Genomic DNA, 22053 nt, shown 5'->3' with positions numbered 1-22053 from the left:
ACTGGCTTCTGCATGTTTATTAGTGATTCCTTGATTTCTTGGAAGAGAAATAAACAGACTATTGTTGCGCATTCCACTGCCGAGGCTAAGTACCTTGCTATGGCTTATGTCATTGCTGAGATTATTTGGCTTCGTTGTCTCTTGACTGATTTGGGCGTTCCTCAGTCTTCTCCGACCTCTCTTTACTATGACAACCGTAGTGCTATTCAGATTGCCCATAACACAGTCTTTCATGAGCGAACGAAGCACATTGAGATTGATTGTCATTTTATACGTCAGCATTTGCGGTTTGGCTCCATCTCGCTTTCTTTCTTCTCTTCGGCATTGCAACTTGTTGATTTTTTTACGAAAACTCATATCACTGCTCACTTTCAGTTTCTTCTCGACAAACTCTTAAAGTTTTCTATTAAAACACCTTGAGTTTGAGCGGGAGTGTGAGAATATTATGTTAATTATGGAAATATATCAATTAGGTTGATTGTATATTTTAGATTGATTGTGTAAATATTAGATTGATTGTGTAAATATTAGATTGATTGTATAGGGTTATTATTTTCTATTTCATGTTAGGATTGCTATAAATATTGGTTGTAATCTTTGTATTAGCACAAGTTGAATATACAGAAAGATTCAGAAACTTATAGCTTCGTGCCTTCTCTTTTTGAAAGATTCATTATATTGGGAGTCATTGGATCCTATTTTACTTTTAACGCTGTAAACGTGTGACAACCTAATAGATGGCTCAGTTTCACACCCTCAATGACAGAATGTATTCAAATAGCAGATTTACAATGAAAAGAGCAACATATGCAACGATTAATGAATTCCTTGTGAGAGGAAAGTAAAATTAACAACGGCATTATGGTATATCGACTACAAAAATGTAACTCCAAAGAAATTACAAAGAGAAGAATTTGTGTACACATGCATAAAACCTGTGTGCACCTTCATATCTCCCTTCAACCTAATCTTCTAGCATCTTTTTTCAACAATGTTAAACACGACAACTCAGTATCTATTTGAATATCTCAAATAGTTTCAGATAAAAAAGAAAGTGGGAATTCCAACCAAACAATTGAAAAAAAAGAACTAAACGAAAAATAGTTCTAAAAATTACGGAGAAGCCCCTATATTTATCCCTTCAGCTAAACACCTCATAGAATTTCTCAGCGACAAGCAAACTAGAATCAATTGATTCCATGGTTGGGAATGACAGTTGCAATATCCTCTGTTGTTACTTCCTCTCTGCCTTTTAGAGTAGCCAAAGCCTTTACTGCCCTATTTGTGACCATATCACCTCTCAATCTATCAACATGAAGTTCATGATCAAGCTGCACAAAAGGAAGATAGCTCCTAGCTGAAGCAATTTGCTGCTAGAGCTTCTCTTGCTCAGTCTTGTAAAATTCTTGGAATTCCTTAGGGTTTATATCAAACTAAGCTCTCTCATCGACAATCTTTACTCTCAACTCAGCATCCCTCACAGTCCCAACTTCTGTGTGCATTCCAAACCGATCAAGCAGCTGTTGATAGAAAAATTTGCAGAACATAAACTAAAAAACCATTAAGGATTCAATTCTATACATGAAAACTATATGAATTTCTACTATACAACTTAAGTAAATACATACCTTGATCCATGATAGTATGAAATCTTCTTTTAAGAAAGAGAAACCTTGAATGGAAGACCTTGATCTTCAAGTTCTTTACTTGTCTAAGATCTTCAAACCACTTCTCTCTCTCTCTAGGCGACGAGAGCCTTCTTGTGGTGACAACTTGAGTTTTTGATAGAGAGTGTGGTTTGGGACCTTACACTATTTATACTAGTATTGTTCCCATCAAAGAATCCATTCATTCAATGAACTTCATTAAATAGATTAATGTATCTTATACATTCATGATACATAATGCATCTTCTATATTAATGAATTCATTAGATAGATTAATGTATCTTACATATTCATAATAGATACATAATGCATCTCTAAGATTCATTCATAATGAATCCATCACATTCAATGCATTAACATTAGTCTTCTATACATTGTATATATAGGTGCATTCATCAATAATTAGTCACCATCTAATTGATGTACATGTATCTTACTTAATGAGATAAATCTAGTATAATCATGTATAAGCCACATTAAGCCATATTTAGGAAAAATTCTTACAATCTCCCACTTGGCTTGCATGATTATATTACGTCACTAGATTATCATAATATGGCCAACGCTCTCCCACTAGAAGATTACACCATCACCATTAGATTCTGTTTAATGAAATTATTAGCACCAAATCATTGTAGTCGGTGATTTACACATTGATCAAGACTGTACAATGGTTATAGTGTTAATATTTTCCATTAACATAAATAAGTGAATCTTAAAACACAGAGATGACATTAGCAACATAATGGTGATTAATGCTAATTCATCTATAACGGTCCCGTTGTTTACATCTTCTTCTAAATTGTGCACAAGTATGAAGAATGAAAACAACAAACATAATCATTACTAACAGAAGATGATTATAATATAACATTTATCCCGAACATAATATACTCATTTCAAGTCTAAACATGATAAACTTTCTACTAAGCCCATGCGTGCAACATGTTCTTGAAAGAGCTTAGGTGTGAGACCTTTAATTAAAGGATCTGCTAACATGAGTCTAGTACCAATATGAGAGATGGAAATAGTCTGATTCAGAACCCTTTCTTTAACAACTAGATACTTGATATCAATATGCTTTGATCCTCCTGAAGTTTTGTTACTATTGGAGAACCGCACAGCAGCATCATTATCACAGTAAATCTGTAAGGGCTTCAAAATTGAATCGACAAGTTGTAATCCAGATATGAAATTCTTTAGCCATACTGCATGACATGTGGCTTCATAACATGCTATAAACTCTGCCTCCATAGTGGAAGAAGCTGTCAGAGTCTACTTATGACTCTTCTATGAAATGGGTCCATTAGCAAGCATAAAAATGTACCCAGAAGTAGACTTTCGAGTGTCTTTACATCCAGCATAATCAGCATCTGAATAACCAACCACTTCAAGGCTGTCTGTTCTTTGATAAGTGAGCATGTAATCCTTAGTGCCTTGTAAATATCACAACATTTTCTTAACTGCTTTCCAATGATCAAGCCCGGGATTGCTTTGGTATCGACCAAGCATACCAACTACAAATGCTATGTCAGGACGTGTACAAACTTGAGCATACATAATGCTCCCAACTGCAGAGGCATAAGGAATTTCTTTCATTTGTTCCCTTTCTAAATTATTTTTGGGACACTGAAATTCACTAAATTTATCACCCTTAACTATAGGGGCAACACTACTTGAACAGTTCTGCATGTTGAACCTTTTAAGAACTTTTTCGATATAGGCTCTTTGGGACAATCCTAAAATACCACGAGAGCTATCTCGGTGAATTTCTATCCCAATGACAAAAGAGGCTTCACCAAGATCTTTCATTTCAAAATTTCTCGTAAGGAATTTTTTTGTCTCATGTATCATTCCCAAATTATTGCTAGCAAGCCATATATCATCAACATACAAAACTAAAATGCAGATATTGCTCCCACTGATTTTAAGGTAGACACATTGATCAACCACATTATCTTTAAAATCACATTTGGTGAGAACTTCATGAAATTTGAGATACCATTGTCGAGATGCCTGCTTTAGACCATATATGGACTTTTTAAGCCTACAAACCATATTTTCCTTGCTTCCATTCTGAAAACCTTCAGGTTGGTCCATGTAGACCACTTCATGCAAGTCACCATTCAAAAAAGCTGTTTTAACGTCCATTTGATGTAACTCTAAATCATAATGATCTACTACGGCCATGACTATTCTCAAGGAATCTTTATTAGAAACAGGAGAATAAGTTTCCATATAGTCTATCCCTTTTTTTTTAGTGTATCCTTTAGCAACTAATCTGGCCTTGTATCTTTCGACATTGCCTTTAGGATCACGCTTGGTTTTAAAAACCCATTTGCATCCAACAGTTGTGGCTCCCTTAGGAAATTCTACAAGATCCCAGACATTGTTGTCTTTCATGGATTTTAACTCATCTTTCATGGCATTTAACCATTGAGTTGCATTTCCATTTTTCATGGCTTGGGCATAAGAAATAGGATCGTTCTCCAAGCCTATATCACACTTATTTAGGTAAACCTCATAGTCATTTGATATGGCTGGTTTTTTTTCTCTTTGTGATCTGCGTAAAGGTTGTTCTGCAACTGGGACAACCTCTTTTCCAATGTGAGAAATCTCTCGTGTACCAATAGGTTCAGGTACAACATTTTCTTGGATAATCGTGGAAGGCGTAAAATCACGATTTTCCTCCAAAGAAATATTTTTGAGATTTATACTCCCACTAATGTTTTCATCCTCTAAGAACATAACATTTCTAGTTTCAGCAATTCTTGTGCTATGAGTGGGACAATAGAATCTAAAACCCTTTGATCTCTCAAGATATCCAATGAAATAACAACTTATAGTTCTAGGGTCTAATTTCTTTATTTGTGGGTTGAAAATTTTTGCTTCAGTAGGACAACCCCATACATGTAAATAATTCAAATTAGGTTTCCTACCAACCCACAACTCATAAGGAGTTACAGGCACAGTCTTACTAGGAACCCTATTAAGAACATGTACAGCAGTTTTTAAAGCTTCACCCCACAAGTAATCTGGCAAAGAAGAGTTACTCATCATGCTTCTTATCATGTCCAAAAGAGTACGATTTCGTCGCTCAGCTGCATCATTTTGCTCAGGTGTACCAGGCATTGTGTAGTTAGCAATAATACCATTATCAACCAAAAATAAAGTAAAAGCACTTGGTTTTTGACCCGACTCGGTTAATCTACCATAATATTCACCACCTCTATCAGATCTTGCACTTTTAATCCGTCTGTCAAGTTGATTTTCAACTTCAGCTTTATAGAGTTTGAACATATCCAGTGCTTCTGATTTTTCACGAATAAGATACACATAAGTATACCTAGAAAAGTCATAAATAAAAGTAATAAAATATTTATGTCCAGAAATAGTTGGAACAGTAAAGGGACTACATATATCAGTATGAATTGTGTCTAATAATTCAGTAGTCCTAGTAGCACATTTTTTCTTTGTCTTTGTGTATTTTCCTTTAATGCAATTCACACAAGTACTAAAATCAGAAAATTCAAGTGAACTTAAAATTCCGTCTTTAATAAGACGTTCTACCATTTCTCTTGATATGTGGCCCAAACGCTTATGCCACAACATGGATGAATATTCATTCACTCGCTTTCTCTTTTTATTTACCAAGTCGTTTACATTAAAGGATAAAAGAGATTGTGCATAAGTGGAATATAAATTCAATGAATAAAGATTACCATATAAAATACCAGAACCAATCATATGAGAATTGTGGAATAAAGAGACTTTATTATTTCCAAACTTAAATTCATAACCACATGAATCAAGTTGTGAAACGGAAATTAGGTTTCTAGTAAAAACAGGAACATAAACTGTGTTTACTAAATCTAAAGTGAAAATAGAGTCTAAAATTAGACGAAGGGTGCCAATAGCCTCAGCGTTCACTTCTATTCCATTCCCAACCGTAATGGTTCGTTCTCCTTTATTTAGTTTCCGACTTTTAAGGTATCCCTGCATAGAATTTGTTATGTGAATACTTGCACCAGTGTCAATTCACCAAGAATTTGGTGGAACATCTACCAAAAGGGATTCACAAGACACAAAGCATTGAGTGTTACCTTTCTTGTCCAACCAACTTTTAAAACCTGGACAATCCTTTCTTATGTGACCTTTCTTTCGACAGAAATGGCACCGAATCTTATTTTCTTCATTAGCCTTGTGAGTTTCATCATTTGCATTCTTCTTATTCTTCTTACTTTTGCCTTTCTTGAAAATCTTTTTTGTTAGACCCAAGGTGGTAAGGTGAACCATATCAGGCTTTTCAGCTTTAAGCCTCTCTTCTTCTTGAACACACATGGCAATTAACTCAATCATCTTCCACTTATCTTTCTGCGTATTATAATTGATCTTAAAAGGACCAAATTGCACATGAAGAGAAGTCATAATGAAATGAACAAGAAAACCTTCAGAGATTTCCATGTCCATTCCCTTTAATTGAGAGGCCATGTCATTCATCTTTAAGATATGTTCACGAATGCCACTCAAACCATCATATTTCATTGTCATCATTTTAATCATGAGAGTATTAGCAAGAGATTTGAAAGTTCCAATAAATTGTTCTTCAATCGATTTCATATAGCTCACTGCACTTTCAGAAACAGGGATTGCTCCTTGAATTGCAGGCGTAATTGAGCCTTTCATAATCATTAGACTTAAGCGATTAGAGCGTTCCCATTTTTCATATAAAGCCATGTGTTCCTTAAAACTTGTATCATTAGGCTTTGTCGGAGCTGGCTCTCTTAATGCATAGTCTAAATCCATAATTCCCAAAACAATTTCAATTTGTTCATTCCATTTCTTAAAATTAGTTCCACTCAAAGCTTCAATACTAGATAAGTAACTATTAATGGCAGTAGGATTCAATGCTGCAAACACATAATATCCATTACATAATATAATCAAGAAAACTACTTTTCACATCTCATAAAAATAACACCACAAGTTAAATATATCTAACTATAAAACATAATTAGTTATATACGAAATCAAGTTATCCTTTCGTTGGGCCGAATAACAATATATTTTAACAATTCATAAAAATAAATGAGATGACTAATAAAAAAAATAAACAATATAAAATAAAATAAAACAATCTTTAAGACCGTAATGAGTTTATCACCATTGAGCAGAAAAACTCAAATGTCTCTTATTTTATTTTATTAACTAAAGCACGTGAGAAGTTTATCACCGTTGGGCAGAAAAACTTATTGCTATATTTATTATACTAATCATCTTGGTTGTTCAAACATACATAGTGTTCAACCTCCGTTGGGCTGATCAACAATGTTTCAACTCAAAAGGTGTGCAACAAAACATTATAAGTGCATAAAACATTATCTTAATTACCACTTGTTCAATAATTTTCAATTTTTATTTTAATATCAATAGAATAAAAGATTGGCCAAAAATAAAAATAAAATTGGACAAGTGTAAATCAAGGTTTTGCACTTGTTACACCAAACATCATCATAAAATGAAATTCATACTTATACATTTCATGCATCAGAATTGAGAACCAGGCTCTGATACCAATTGATAGAAAACTTTGCGGAACATAAACTAAAAAACCGTTAAGGATTCAATTCTATACATGAAAACTATATGAATTTCTACTATACAATTTAAGTGAATACATACCTTGATCCTTGATAGTATGAAATCTTCTTTTAAGAAAGAGAAACCTTGAATGGAAGACCTTGATCTTCAAGTTCTTTACTTGTCTAAGATCTTTAAACCACTTCTCTCTCTCTAGGCGATGGGAGCCTTCTTGTGGTGACAACTTGAGTTTTTGATGGAGAGTGTGGTTTGGGACCTTACACTGTTTATGCTAGTATTCTACCCATCAAAGAATCCATTCATTCAATGAACTTCATTAAATAGATTAATGTATCTTATACATTCATGATACATAATGCATCTTCTATATTAATGAATTAATTAGATAGATTAATGTATCTTACATATTCATAATAGATACATAATGCATCTCTAAGATTCATTCATAATGAATCCATCACATTCAATGCATTAACATTAGTCTTCTATACATTGTATATATAGGTGCATTCATCAATAATTAGTCACCATCTAATTGATGTAAATGTATCTTACTTAATGAGCTGAATCTAGCATAATCATACATAAGCCACATTAAGCCATATTTTAAAAAAATTCTTACAGCTGTGGCCTGAGCTCTCCTTCTTCAGGATTTCCTGAGCCAATTAGTATAAATCTAGTGGGATGTGAAATTGAAATTCCCTCTCTTTCAACAGTGTTCCATCCCGAGGCAGCTGAATCCAAAAGAACATCCACTAAATGGTCATCCAAAAAATTGACTTCATCGACATATACAATTCCTCTATTAGCTTTAGCAAGAAGGCCAGGCTCGAATGCCTTGACACCCTCTTGTCCTACTATAGCAGAGAATGGGTACACTAGCCTCTGATTTTCCTTAGAGGCAAGCTTCCGGGCCTGAAATTTAAGGAATTCACAAATGTTTTATTAGACTAAAATCGAACTATGTCGTTACAAATTCGGGGTGGTGTTGTCATCCGAGACATCCCCTTCTTCACTGGAATTGCAATTCCTCCATAGAACTTCCTCCCATTACTTCGCCCTGAAATCAAATTATTATTATTATTATTTTTATTTTCCAGCAATTTGAATACTGCATAAAATTCTGCTATAAACCCGTATCTTAATATTCATCATTGACCACAGAAAACAATGCAACCACGACCAAAATATATATATATATATATATATAATGAACTAGGTCGAAAATATATGTAAAAAATTAAAAAGAGTAATGCGATAATTTAATTTTACATTGTAATTATTTTAGCAAAAAAATTACTCCCCAAACAATTCCTAAGTATCCTTGTTCTAGTTTCTTAGATATTCAATTTTAAAAACAAATTATTTAAATTATTTCTATTAATAAACTACAAGTAAAAATCAAAACTGTTATATATATACATATTTATATAAATAGTACATATAAGTTACACTAAAACATCTCATCAAGCGTTTTTAGTGGCAACATAGATCTTTACAGCAATATACATTTAAATTTTTTAAATTATTATGTCAATTAAAAAAAACGATTAGTAGGCAAATTGACATGTACAAATATTACATCTTTGAAAAGACGCACACTATTTGATGTGCTCTTGTCAAATTCACATTTTAAATTGTTATAATAACGTTATTATGAATTTCACATAATAAAGAAATCAAAGGATTAAGAAATGATATCCATTTCATGTTTTAAAATGTCATAGTATCGATGGAAAATGATCTAATAACATAAATGAGTGATTTAGAGATAGAAGATCTCATTCTATAGCCAACAATACCATAAATTTGGCAACTTCATATAGACTGACACACATATGTTTCTTATCGTTTCTTTTTTTATTTGATTTATCAAGCATTTTAATATGTAAATAAATATAATGATGCTCCATACACATGGAATGAATATTGAATGTATCCAAATAGCCTAACCTATAAAAAAAGAACAAAATTCCCTTACTCTTATAAAACTAAAGAAAGAAAATAGAAAGTGATGGCCAAAAGACAATAGGAAAATGCGTTGGACCCCCAGTGGGGGTGTTGGGGTCCTTGCTGATTGGCTGGAAAACAAATTTTTTTTTTTTGGACTTCAGCCACTGACAGTGTGCCATGTGGCATTGGGAGGTGCTGGGGGTGCCTAGTTACTGGGGGTCTCCAGCATCACTCAAGACAATAATACAGAATTTGTGTCAAAAGAGAATAAATACTTCTTTTCTTATGGTGGCAATTTGGGCTCAAACTCGTTAGTTCACCCATAATAAATAGGTTTAGGCCGATCTATTTTTGTAAATGAGTACATGAAAAATGTTGGTTTATTAATGGGTTTAAACGGGTAAACCATTAAAACCCATGGATATCCAACAATACAACCCGTTCATACTCAGAAATTCAGAACATTCACTAAAATAGATTGATCGATGGAGACTAGAATTTTTTGGTGTGTATGTTTATTGTAAATGGTTCTTGGCAAGCACAAGAGCAAGTGGCAGGATATGCTTGGGTGTGTTATGATGAGAATCAAGATAAGGTATGTACTCTTGTCTCATATATATTTATGTTTTTGTTGTTGCTCAAAAAAAGAAAAAAGTGTTGAAAACAAAATCAAGGAAAGAAATGTTAAAATATATATTACAGCAGATGGTTGATGTGTTTTGGAACAAAATCATTGAAAGTTATGCTAAATAACAATAATAATTTATTTATCGTAGATGGCTGTGTTTTTATAAATAAATAATTGTTGGGTTGGATCGGGTTGGCTGTGACTCGTATCTTACACTACATAAATTTTGGGATTAAAGTTGAAGAGGCTGGATTTAAATCCTCTCCACTATATAAATAAAATAGCGATATATGTGTTGAAATTAATGGTTGTAATAATCACACTTTAACATATTTTGTTTCAAATTCTTAAACACTTGAGTGTGATGCTAAAGTTTGAATTGAGTTAATAATTATTGATCATTGATTTTAATTTTTAATAATATGGTGTAACTTTATAAATTGGAATGAATTTTCTTATTCCAACCATGTAACAGGGAACAATCCACTAAAAACATATGTTTGTTATCATGAAGCTTTTTGATTAAATTACTAATAGGGCAGTGGATCTTCTAACAAAGTTAAATCAATCTATCTAATCTTCATATTAGATTGTGCAGCTTTTGTAAGAATGGAGAAGATTTAAGACATTGAACAACCAATGTAGCAAAACAGATCTGCGGCATGAGCTATTTTGGCTAAATTAGTCAATAAAGACAAAACAGACTAATTTAGCCAATAAGACAAAATGTCACATCCAAATCATAATCATTTTACTTTTTTTCTTACAACTATCAAATTAACTAGGAAAAAAAAAAAAAAGAGTCAAAATTTATCCAAAACATAACTATTTTAGTCAGGCTAAATAGCCAAAGTCAAAAAGTCAGGCTAAATTAGCTCAACCCAAACGAGGGCTCAACTTCAAAACCCAATTATTAAAAATATTAAACCTAGAAACGCAGTGACAAAAAATGGTACAAAACACTCGCATTTGGGACTCACACAACTACATGGTCCATAATAATCATGTGAGTTTTTGTACCATTTCCAATGATTGAGTTCTGTATCCCTAACATTTCTTTTTTTTTAAAAAAAAAAAAATCATAACTTGGGCGAGTACATTCAAGGAAAATCAAAATCCAATCGACTAAACTTATCCATCTCTGCCCTAAAATCATTCACAAAAGTCTCTCTCAAATACACAAGAACTTTAAAAGCATCCTTATCACTCCCCTCATTGGTTGAAGAATATGGCAAGAAAAAACAAGGCTCGGTGCTGCCAAGAAGGTTCCTAGAGAGTGGTAGAACAGTTACAGGGCCTCCCGAGCCAAAGTCAACTGTGGAGTGACCTAAGTGCCTCCAATCTGTGAATCCACTCACCCTTTCACCAGCTGTGATGCCTTCGGCGTAATGTAGCTCCTGGAAATCGATGAAGGAGTGCACGTATTCGTTGTTGGCTTTGCGCTTGCTCTTCTTGATCAACTCAGCTGTTTCCCAGATGGGTTGGTGGATTAGGTCTTCGGCAGTGAGTTGGACATACATTGCTATGCAGCCATTGCCCCAGTAGCCCGCTGGGAGTGGGGGATTCACTAGCTTTCTTATGTTGATGGAGTAGGCAAATTTCACCTTTGCATCACCTGGAATCCCTGAGGTTTTCACCCTGTTTCATCAATGTTGACAAGTCCACATCAAGAATATAGTACTCATTGTATTTTTTTTTTTTTTTTTGTCTTGTTCCTTTTTATTTATTTATTTATTTTTTTTTTATGACTGATCTTTAAAAAAATTATGTATATGCATAATTACTTGTAAATTATGCTTATCAATTAAAATTGAGTATTTTGTGTCTCGTGCATAGTTCTAAAAATCGGCTGATACGTATGGAAAAAATAGGGTACCGTGACGGATGCAGGCTGGTGTACCGTTGAGATTGAAAATCACAAGAGAATCGGTCGAGTCTTGATATGTATCGGTCTGTAATCGTTACACAAGCCGTTACACAAGCCGTGACGGGCCGATACTTACCGGTTCGGACCGGTATGGGAAAGAAAAAGCTAAAAAACTTGTGAAATGATTTTTAAAATTTCATCGCCGTGACAATCAATTCTTGATATCTACCAATCGATACTACCAATACGATACTCTGAGATCGATACCATTTGTTATCTGATACCGCGATTTAAAACCATAAAATAGACTTCTGAGGTCAACTCTTAACAGCTGGGCCTAGTGGCGTAGCTAGAAAGTTAACTTAGGCCTTGCTTGTCATGTACTAAAAAAGTTAAAAAGTCAAAAAGTCACTATCCTATTTAAGTCACATCATCTTATTTAAGTCACATCACTTCTCTACCACATCACTTCAAACCCAACCCAAACCCAACCCACATTTCATAAAAAGTCAAAAAGTACACTTATTTAGAACATCGCAAACCACCCCTTAGTATTGTCATTTAGTTAATTATTATCGACATTTATTATTTCCTATCAATTGAGCAAAGACCGTGCAATTTTTAATTGATTAAGGGTTGGTTTGGAAAGTGGGTTGATTTTTTGGTTTTTTGACTATTTTAGCCTGGGTTAAAAAGTCTGATTTGGAAAGGACTTTTTGGCTTTTTGACTTTTTTAGTTTTTTTTTTGTGAGAGAAGAGTGTAATGATTATGAGTTGGATGTGATGTTTTGTTTTTTATAGTTAAAATAGTCTATTTTGTCTTTTGTTGCTAAAATAGCCAAATTAGTCCTTCCCAAACGGACCCTAAGAGAGATAATAAAATGTAAACATTTACGATTCTATGTTTTTTTTTTTTAAAAAAAAAAGAAGATAATTTAAAACTTTTTTTGGGGTTCTTTCGGTCAAAGATTACTTACAAATATAAAAATTATTATATCAAACTAGACAATTAAAAATATACCAAGCTCAATAACCACGAAACCTATCCAACAAAACACCAAGCCTAAACTTGAGAAAAAAATAATCAACTACTTATAACTCTCAAGAGTAGAAATAAACACTACAAATGATATTAAACTCATTTCCATAATAGTTGGAACCTACAATCTCACACCACAAAGTAGTATTATATAAACATTAAGCCAAATGTTCTTGGATAAAGTCTTAACTAAGTTCTACTTTTTTATTTCCGTTGTACCTAAAAAAACTAAGTTCTACTTTTCAAAAAAAGATAATGATATATAAACAAAATAATTATACAGAATGAGATAACTTTTTTTTAATTTTTTTTATTCTTTTATAAAACACTCACGATTATCCCCATAATTTTAAAATTATCATTAGCACATCATTTTGAGTGTACTATTAATTTTTTTAAAAATTTTAACAGTTTCAATTTACAAAAACCTCTAAATATTTTTACAAAATACTATATAATTGTAATAGAAATTCAAAGTTGACTGGGTTCAGGTGAACCTACTAAAGTACATGTAGCTCTGCCCCTGACTGGACCAGTCGTGTGGGTTTACTCATTGTATTTTTAAAAATAGTACTACTATATCCATAATTTATACCTGTGCGTACCGGATTTCGCACTAGATGAAAGTGGATCGGGGCTCCGCACTCGGTTGGACTATCTAGGAACTGAGGTTCCTGCAACAAGAAGCACCGTTAGAGCTGCCCGGCCGGGGTTGGCCGGATAACCCCTTCGGTGTGGGAATTAGTGATCGGAGAAGAAGTGTATAGAGAGTTGAATCTCTCTCTATGCGTGATTTTGTTTGGAATAGTTTAGTTCAGTCTTCTTCGTTACCTTCAATGTGAAGTTCGTGTTGTATATATAGTGTTCCTTGCTTGCTTCTCAAGGTGGGTTCATGGAGTTTGGATGCTGCCAGGTGTCCTTTTAGCATTGCTCAAGAGGAGGGACCACCTGGTAGTTGTCATTGAATGCATATACTCATTGTAGTCATGCTGATAACAAACCACATTCCTTTGGTTCAACAACTTCCGTGATTCTAAGTGTAGGGGACCAGCTGAGGTGGCAACCTGCACATGCACACGTTCACAGTTTCCACGTTTCCTTGCGAGGTTTCCTCAGTTCGGTACTGATATACCTCAGCTCGGCATCAGTATGCCTTGTCTCGGCCTTTTACAGGATCACTCATGGAGATGGGCTTATCCATTCAGGTAACTTTGCATGGGCTCGGCCTATTTTATGTTCGGCCCGTAGATTCAATCTTGCAGCTCGGCCTAGCCCAGCACCACGGCTGGACTAGCCTTTCCACTGCGGGTTGGACCCAAGTGCTTGAGGACTTGGGTGGACTGTTGATCATGAAGTTGGGCTTAATTGGTTTGCCCATATACTCATCCAGCCCACTTGGATTCAGGCTTCAGTGGATTGGGCCGGCCCAAGGCTTGGACCCGACCTATTTCATTTTTAGCCCCTTCAATACCCATAGATTTTTCAAAAGAATGAGTGCGTTATCCAAATTTATTTCAAGTTTAAGTTTCCTCATACAAAAGTTAAATATGAATCATACATTACCTTTATAAGTAGAGTTCTAGACTGTGGACACTTAGCCTTTATGTTTTGTTGTATAGAATGCCATGTAAATTGCAATGAAACATTTTCAATTTTTGTGCGAGGCCCAAACCTCCAATTAGATTTTACCAGTAAATTATGAACTAGTCCACTGCATTTTACACAACAGTAGTCATACAGGGGTGTTTGTTTCAGCTTTTCAAAGCTAACTTCTGACTTTTAGCTTTGAAAAAGTTATTTTGGACTGTTTGGTTAAACTTATTTTAAACAGCTTCTGATTCTAACAGCTTATTTTAACTTAAAAAAGCTGATTCTGAGAAGCTGTTCATCCCTTGCTTCTGATTATCAGCTTCTGCTGTGGACATGTTAATTTATGGTTATACTCTTAATTTTTTTTATTTTTTATTTTTTTAAAAATAGAAAAATACCCAAATGGACTATAGATTATTATTATTATTTTTTATGAGAAATGAAGACAAACTAAAAATAAAAATTAATTGAAAAAGCTATTTCACAGCTTATTTAACAAACACTACTCAGCAACTTAAATTTATAATCCAACAGTTACACCAAATAGATTAACAACTTTTGATTAAAGTCATAATCTATAATTTGTTAAGCTATAATCTATACGCTGTTTTAACAGCTACACCAAACGGGGCCACAATTCTTAGTGCAACATGAAAGCTGATAACTTGGTAAAATGTTGTATAGTATTATATAAACAGAGAATTTATATAAAATTATTATATATAATAATGGAAAAATTATTAAAAAGTCTCATTTGGGAGAGTTTTAGTCTAAGGAGTCCTCCTTTTCTTTTAATACACTGGTAAGCCCTCCCCCTTTTTTTTTTGGCAATGTGATCCGTAACAACCCATTTGTTATTTGTGGAATGGATTTAATAACTTTTTTTAACCCTTTCTTCGTGGGTGGAATGTTTTGGAAGGAATTTTTTAAGTTCCATTGATTACGTTAGGCTCGATGTTATTGTTCACCTCATAATGATGTGGATAAAATCACCCAACCTGACCACACTTACACCAAAAAAAACACACATAAAAAAAAAAAAAAAACAACTTCGCCCAAAATCTCATCCATCCACTCTCCCACATCCCACACATAGGTGGCCACAATGTGGCACATGGATATTGTGGGGACATAATTTTTGAATGATGAACACGTGGCCAAGGTAGCACCAAAGTGCCAGCCGATGTGCCATGTGTCCTGGTCATGACGCCGAGATCATCTTGGCTAGGCCAAGGTTATCTGCGAAGATACTGGAATCTGGGATAAGCGGATAAGAGACAAGAGTCCTAGAATGAGAGAGGACTTCAGTTTGGGTAAAGATAATACTCTTAGGCCATGTTTGATTCACAATACTAATAGTGAGGTATTAATAATCCTATCAAATTAGTGTGGTATTAATTATCCCACCCCTACCCCATTACTAATAATCCTACAAATTTGTTGGATTAATTATCTATTGGATTAATAATCCTAAACCAAAATGTCAAAACAAACATAGGATGATTGGGCCCACGGATTAATAATCCTAATCCCATGCTTTAATCCTTCCAATCAAACATGCCCTTAGAGAGTTTATCTCAATCTTACTAAGAGTCCAAGATTAGCAGTAATCCTAAGTCCATTGAAGCTAAGCTTCTATTGGGATTAGGTTTGTGTTGGCTATAAAAGAGAGACACCCTCATGGATCTAAGGTATGCTTTTAATGCTTTAAATAGTGAGTTAAGCACTTTTGCTATCTTTGAGAGATAACTGACTTGATCGTCGAAGTGCCCTCGAGTGGACGAACCACCATTGGAATCTCTTCTTTTTGTGACAGGTCGTTCGGGCTTAATCTATTCTACTAGTGTTCTCCAGCTGAGTGCTTGATTAGCAGTGTGGTCGGAAATTGACACACACAATTTGGCGCCGTCTGTGGGAAAGAAATGAGAATAGATGGCCAACGACGGACAGAAAGAGAAGGTTGGGGACGACACCCCTACTGAGAGTGGGAAACATATTGACCCTGGCGTCGAAGAAAACAACTGCAACGAAGAGACTCGTGATAAGAATCACGGAGGAAAAGACGTCGGCCAGGAGGACGGCGTACTGAAGAAATCGGACTGGAGTGGGTATTATAACGAGGACGACCTCCGGGCATGGAAAGATAGATGCCTGCAGAGGGATGACGAGATGAAGGGAATGGCGGACAAATTGGTGGACCTACAAACGGTCGTCAATTTCATGATACAGAACAATGTCACGTAGCCATCGTTCCCGCTACAAGATACGTCGATTTCAGCGGCCAAGAAATGTGCCCAGAAAGGGGGGCATAAAACGGTTCTTGCAGTCCTTCAACATGGAGAATCCCAGAAGACACGTCGAACGAAAGAAACCTGCACCAAAGAACATCGACATGACCAATAGAGGGAGGTCCAAAAGGACTCACAATGACACCGGAAGTAGTGCACCAAAGAGGGCTGGAGAATGATGATTGGGAGTTGGAATTTACAAGCTAAGGTTGGTTTAACACTTGTTGAAATTTTAAAAATTTACAAGTTGAAGTTAAACTGAGGTCATGTTTAACACTTGTTGAAATTTTAAAAATTTACAAGTTGAAGTTAAATCGAGATCATGTTTAACACTTGTTGAAATTTTAAAAATTTACAAGTTGAAGTTAAACCATAAAAAAATTTACAAGTTGAAGTTAAACCGAGGTCATATTTAACACTTGTTGAAATTTTAAGAAAAATTTACAAACTGAAGTTAAATCGTGGTCATGATTAAAGGAAGAAATGATATAGGTTCCATCACCTCAGGATGCCGAGGTAATAGAACCTAGGGGGTAGTTATGGGGACATAATTTTTGAATGACGAACACGTGGCCAAGGTGGCACCGAAGTGCCAGCCGAGGTGCCACGTGTCCTGGTCATGACGTCGAGATCATCTTGGCTAGGCCGAGGTTATCTGCGAAAATACCGGAATTCGGAATAAGCGGATAAGGGACAAGAGTCCTAGAATGAGAGAGGACTTTAGTTTGGGTAAAGATAAGACTCTTAGAGAGTTTATCCCAATCTTACTGGAAGTCCAAGATTAGCAGTAATCCTAAGTCCATTGAAGCTAGGCTTCTATTGGGATTGGGTTTGTGTTGGCTATAAAAGACAGGCACCCTCATGGGTCTAAGGTATGCTTTTAATGCTTTGAATAGTGAGTTAAGCACTTTTGTTATCTTTGAGAGATAACTGACTTGATCGTCAGAGTGCCCCCGGGTGGACGAACCACCGCTGGAATCTCTTCTTTTTGTGACGGGCCATTCGGGCTTAATCTATTCTGCCAGTGTTCTCCAGCTGAGTGCTTGATTAGCAGTGTGGTCGGAAATTGACACACACAGATATCCATGGAACAATACACATTACCAAACATATAACAAACATTTACACAATCATCAAAACCAACCATGTGAGGGGAAAATAACCATGGAGGTCGACTAATGTGACACATAGGTACACAAACAATAACACACTTACTATGACGCAAAATCAAAATAAATCAGACAAACCAAACCCACCATTTAATCACAGTATACAAAGTGACATATACAACACATAGGTACACAAACAATAACACACTCACAATGAAGCAAAATCAAAATAAATCAGACAAACCAAACCCACCATTTAATCACAGTATACAAACTGACATATACAACACAAACCCTAAACACACGCGAATGATTTCAAAATATTGAATTCCATAGTTGTGGTCGCCACACTAAGATGCAACATCAACAATAGAAACACCAATCAGAGTTGACGAAAATAGTGACCCAATCGAATGTGGAACACCCAAATCAGAACAATGATACATTGCTCCGATGACAACAACGATACATTGCGAATTTCATGGGATTCATGGGGGACTTTGGTGCTTTTTTTTTTGATTTGGGATTGATTTGTTTCTTGAAGTACATTACATAATATGTGATCCAATGATGACAAAATCGCGATACGATACGATTTACACAAACCATAAACCTACGGAAATGATTTCAAAATATTGAATCCTGTAGATGTGGTCACCACATAAAGATGCAATGTGCACGGTGAAAAACCTTGTTCGGACTTGCCGAAAACAGCTACCCAGGTGGATGTGGCGCATCCATATAAGAGCGACGACATGTCACACCGTCAAAACCCTCTCCGGCAAACACACCGAATCAAAAGATGCTAGTCGGAATCCTCAATCTCTTTGGGAGCTAAACTGTTTGACAGAATCCCCAAATGAGAATGACAAAAACGTTGCTCCAATAAAAACCCAAATGACAAACGCACAAAATCAGTGGTGTGTGCTCGGAATATGAAATTTTGGGGATTCAAACGTATCGGTCGGATCCGAATGTGGTTTGATTGAAATCCTTAATTTGGGAGGCTGAAACGTTTGGGTTGGTTCTGAATGTGGGCTACCATACCGAGTGTCGAAATCCTCAGTTTTGGGAGGCTGAAACGTTGCGGTTAGTTCCAAGTGTGGACTTCCATACCAAGTGTGGTAAACCCAAAAATCCCTATAGGGCGCTTTTTCCAAATGTATCATAAGTAGAAATTAGAGTAATAAAATATTCCAATTATAACACCATCCACAAATGGACAATTACTCACCCCACACCAAATGGGACTTCCATGTATATAAAATAAAAAATGGATTGACTAGTTTACAGTTCCTCCTTTTGGGATTTATAGGTCAATTTCCCTATAGTAATGTGATTTTATTATAGTTATTATTATTATTTTTTAAACACAAGACTGATTATAATCATAATTTACAAACATGTCATTATCACATTATAAAACTAAATTTCACATAAAAATTCTATTAGTATAACAATTATCTATATGACATATAATTAAGCAGCCATAGATTATAGAGTGGCAATCAATAATTGTTATACCATATGAATTAGTAAAAGTAAAAAGTCTATCGACCAGAAAATGATTCAGAAATTGTTTCAGAATATAAAATCTATGGTGTATAACCAAAGTTATTATTTTGGGACTACACTATCCATGCATCTTTCTATTTGATTTGAAATTCGAGATTATATCTGGTTTTTTTTGTCTCTGTTCCTTTAAGATTTGTTAAATAATAATAATAATAATAATAATAATAATAAATTAGGGCAGATTACACCACTCATCCCTACATTTTTGTCAATTTGAAAAATTGAAAACCCCCCGAAATATTAATTTGTGTCTATGATTCAATTTTAAATAATGAATAGCAATCTCAATCAAACAATCAACGACAAATCAGGACATCGATTTAGCGTGAAAAAAAAAAAAAACCCCCCACAATTGGACTCTTTCAATTGTGACCAAAAATAAAATAAAATAAAAAAAATCATGAGTCAAAATCAAAAAATTATCTACTAAGAAGATAAAAAGGAATTACACACGAGATCCTTCAAATTATCTAGCGAATCCACGCTCGAATTGAACCAAACCTGATATGCCTCTTTCACCACTGTCTTCACCTCGGAATTGCTTTGCCTAATGTTGAATTCACAATGCCGATGTTAAATCCACGATGATGAGCCATTCTAGAATATACCAAAGCATTAGGCTCAAGTTGTTCGGAATCCACCGATGAATACCTCTATCTTTATGTGAATAAAAGAACGAAAAAAAACCCTTAATGTTTGACACTATATAGTTCGTTGATCAATTGATCACTTTCTATATATCAATGAAACTCATATAAAAACACCCTCTAATATAGAACACATTATACTTTATCTCTCTTTGAGAATCTAGATAGGTTAAATCCTAAAAAGAGCAAACAGCGCACTTTATATTAAACAAAGTCGTGAAGACTGCTCGAGTAGTGTGAGTAAAGGTGGTTCTCAAATATAGGCCAATCGCTCGAGTGGTAAAACTTGTCTCTCAGAAGTTCAGAACGTAGGCAGATATATTGAATGAACCACTTTATTGTTCGAGCGCACAAATGACTTGCCAGGGAGCGCTGCCTCCTGGACCCCTATGAGCTTACCGGGTAGTACTTAGTCAGCAAAGTGACAAATAAAGAATGCTCAAAACAAGATACAAAATGTAACACAAGCTCCTTTACTCAGGCACAACTTCGGTTGGATTCGCATCTGAACTCTCATAACTGACAGAAACAATAAAGCGAATAAAAATGCAATTGAATGGATTATCGAACGAAATTGCTAATTACAAAAACCTAACATGTTATTTTGGTCATACAATTTTAATTGGTTCAATTTTAGTTATTAATTTTAAATTTTGTATCAATTTGATCAAATTGACAAGATTTTTTACTAAAAATGATCACTAAATTTATTGAGATTAACTCACTAAATTGTTCATTAAATTTATAATTCTGCCAAAAAATACATAATACATGCGACATGTACATTTTTATTTTAGTTTCAAAATAAAATAAAAATATAATCAATCATCTATTATAACCAATCTGAAACAACCCAAACAAAAGCATTGAGTTGAGGTTAAATTGTTACCTTGTCTGCCAAATGAAAGCACCCAAAGCTTCAAATGTCGTGTAGCTTGAACCGGAACGTTCACGCAAAAACCCCTTGAACGGGTCCAACCACTCTTCCCTCAGATGAAAGCACTCCCTCACAACCGGTCCACTAGACGACGAATATGGAGAAAAGCCCTTATCCAACCTCAGAAACTCATGAACCGGAAATTCCACCCTAGGCGGGTCTCTGGGTCCAAGCAACCTAGCCCGGTCCCAAACCGGTTCAACCGATAACTGGCTTGCTCCTCGAGCCAACTCAGCCATACCATTGAAAAACTGAGTTGCACCGAGTCCATCACACAACGAGTGATGCACCGAAGCCCCGAGACTGTACCCGCCACACCCGAAAGTCGTGACCTGTAAAACCAACGGGTTTTTCAACGCATCATCCGGGTTCGGGTCGGGTACCAGGGTTTCAATCCAATTCTCAGCCGGGTCGTCAAGGTAGTTAACCGAGTCTAACGAACAGTCCACATTGGCGCGAACTACCGGGACACCTTTGCCCGCGGCGCAGTGTAGCTCGAGCCGGCCGTCCACGTGGCGGCGGCGGAGAGTTCCAGTGAAGGGGTAGTAGTGGAGGAGGGTGGCGGAGAGGGCGGTGGTGATGATGTGGAAGGGATCTGTGGTGGCGCCAGTGGGGTAGTGGTGGTTGGTGCTAACGTACGCACGGAGGTAGCGGAAGGTGACGTGGAGGTTGGGGTCGGTGTCGAGGAGGGAGAGAGGGAGGATGTGGTGGTGGTGGAAGGGAGGTGTGGAGGGGTAGACAGTGGTGGTTTCGGAGATCTTAACCTCCATTGTTGTCGGTGACGTATTTTTGTGGTTCATGGTTGGGTTGGTGGTGCTAAATAGTAGTGTATTAAAAGGTGTGGACCGTGGTGGTTGCACCTACCAAAGATATGTAGAGAGAGGAGCCAAGGTTCTCTCCTTGCAGCCTGGTACTTGCGCCCGTCCTTGCAGGCCTTCGGGTCTACTTTTAGGCCCAATTTTAATAATCTAAACCGTTCATATTTTATGATTTATTCAGTATATCATACCTGTAAAAAATCAAGTTGATCGGATATCAGAAAGTATGTGTTTGGAAACCTGTTTATTAAATTATTTAAAAAATAGTTTTTAGTTCAATTTTTCGAACACATACTTTCTGATATCCGATCAACTTAATTTTTTACAGGTATGA

The 22053-nt window shown here is 35.5% G+C and overlaps 1 protein-coding gene and 1 pseudogene across 1 annotated transcript; both read right to left on the bottom strand.

The window, feature by feature from the left end:
- Positions 1 to 1141: 1141 nt before the first annotated feature.
- Positions 1142 to 8204, bottom strand: LOC114308847 (magnesium-chelatase subunit ChlI, chloroplastic pseudogene; annotated as a pseudogene).
- A 2498-nt stretch (positions 8205 to 10702) lies between these two features.
- LOC114308863 (HXXXD-type acyl-transferase family protein) lies at positions 10703 to 21739 on the bottom strand. Its single transcript, XM_028254552.2, has 2 exons — positions 20854 to 21739; positions 10703 to 11487 (listed from the first exon to the last, which is right to left on the bottom strand). Exons 1-2 carry the CDS (start codon positions 21699 to 21701, stop codon positions 10950 to 10952), a joined length of 1386 nt encoding a protein of 461 aa, XP_028110353.2. The 5' UTR covers positions 21702 to 21739; the 3' UTR covers positions 10703 to 10949.
- Positions 21740 to 22053: the final 314 nt, after the last annotated feature.

The sequence above is a fragment of the Camellia sinensis genome, chromosome 9 (assembly GCF_055761805.1).
Source record: "Camellia sinensis isolate YWXY chromosome 9, ASM5576180v1, whole genome shotgun sequence".
In the NCBI taxonomy this organism is placed as follows: Eukaryota; Viridiplantae; Streptophyta; class Magnoliopsida; order Ericales; family Theaceae; genus Camellia; species Camellia sinensis.
The sequence above is the reverse complement of the archived record's forward strand: the minus strand, read 5'-3'. Positions and strand labels throughout refer to the sequence as shown.

Coding starts and splice junctions, on each gene's coding strand:
- LOC114308863 (XM_028254552.2), bottom strand. CDS start 21,701: ATGAACCACAAAAATACGTCACCGACAACAATGGAGGTTAAGATCTCC. Junction 11,488..20,853: donor GCTTTCATTTGGCAGACAAG/GTAACAATTTAA, acceptor TTGATGAAACAG/GGTGAAAACCTCAGGGATTC.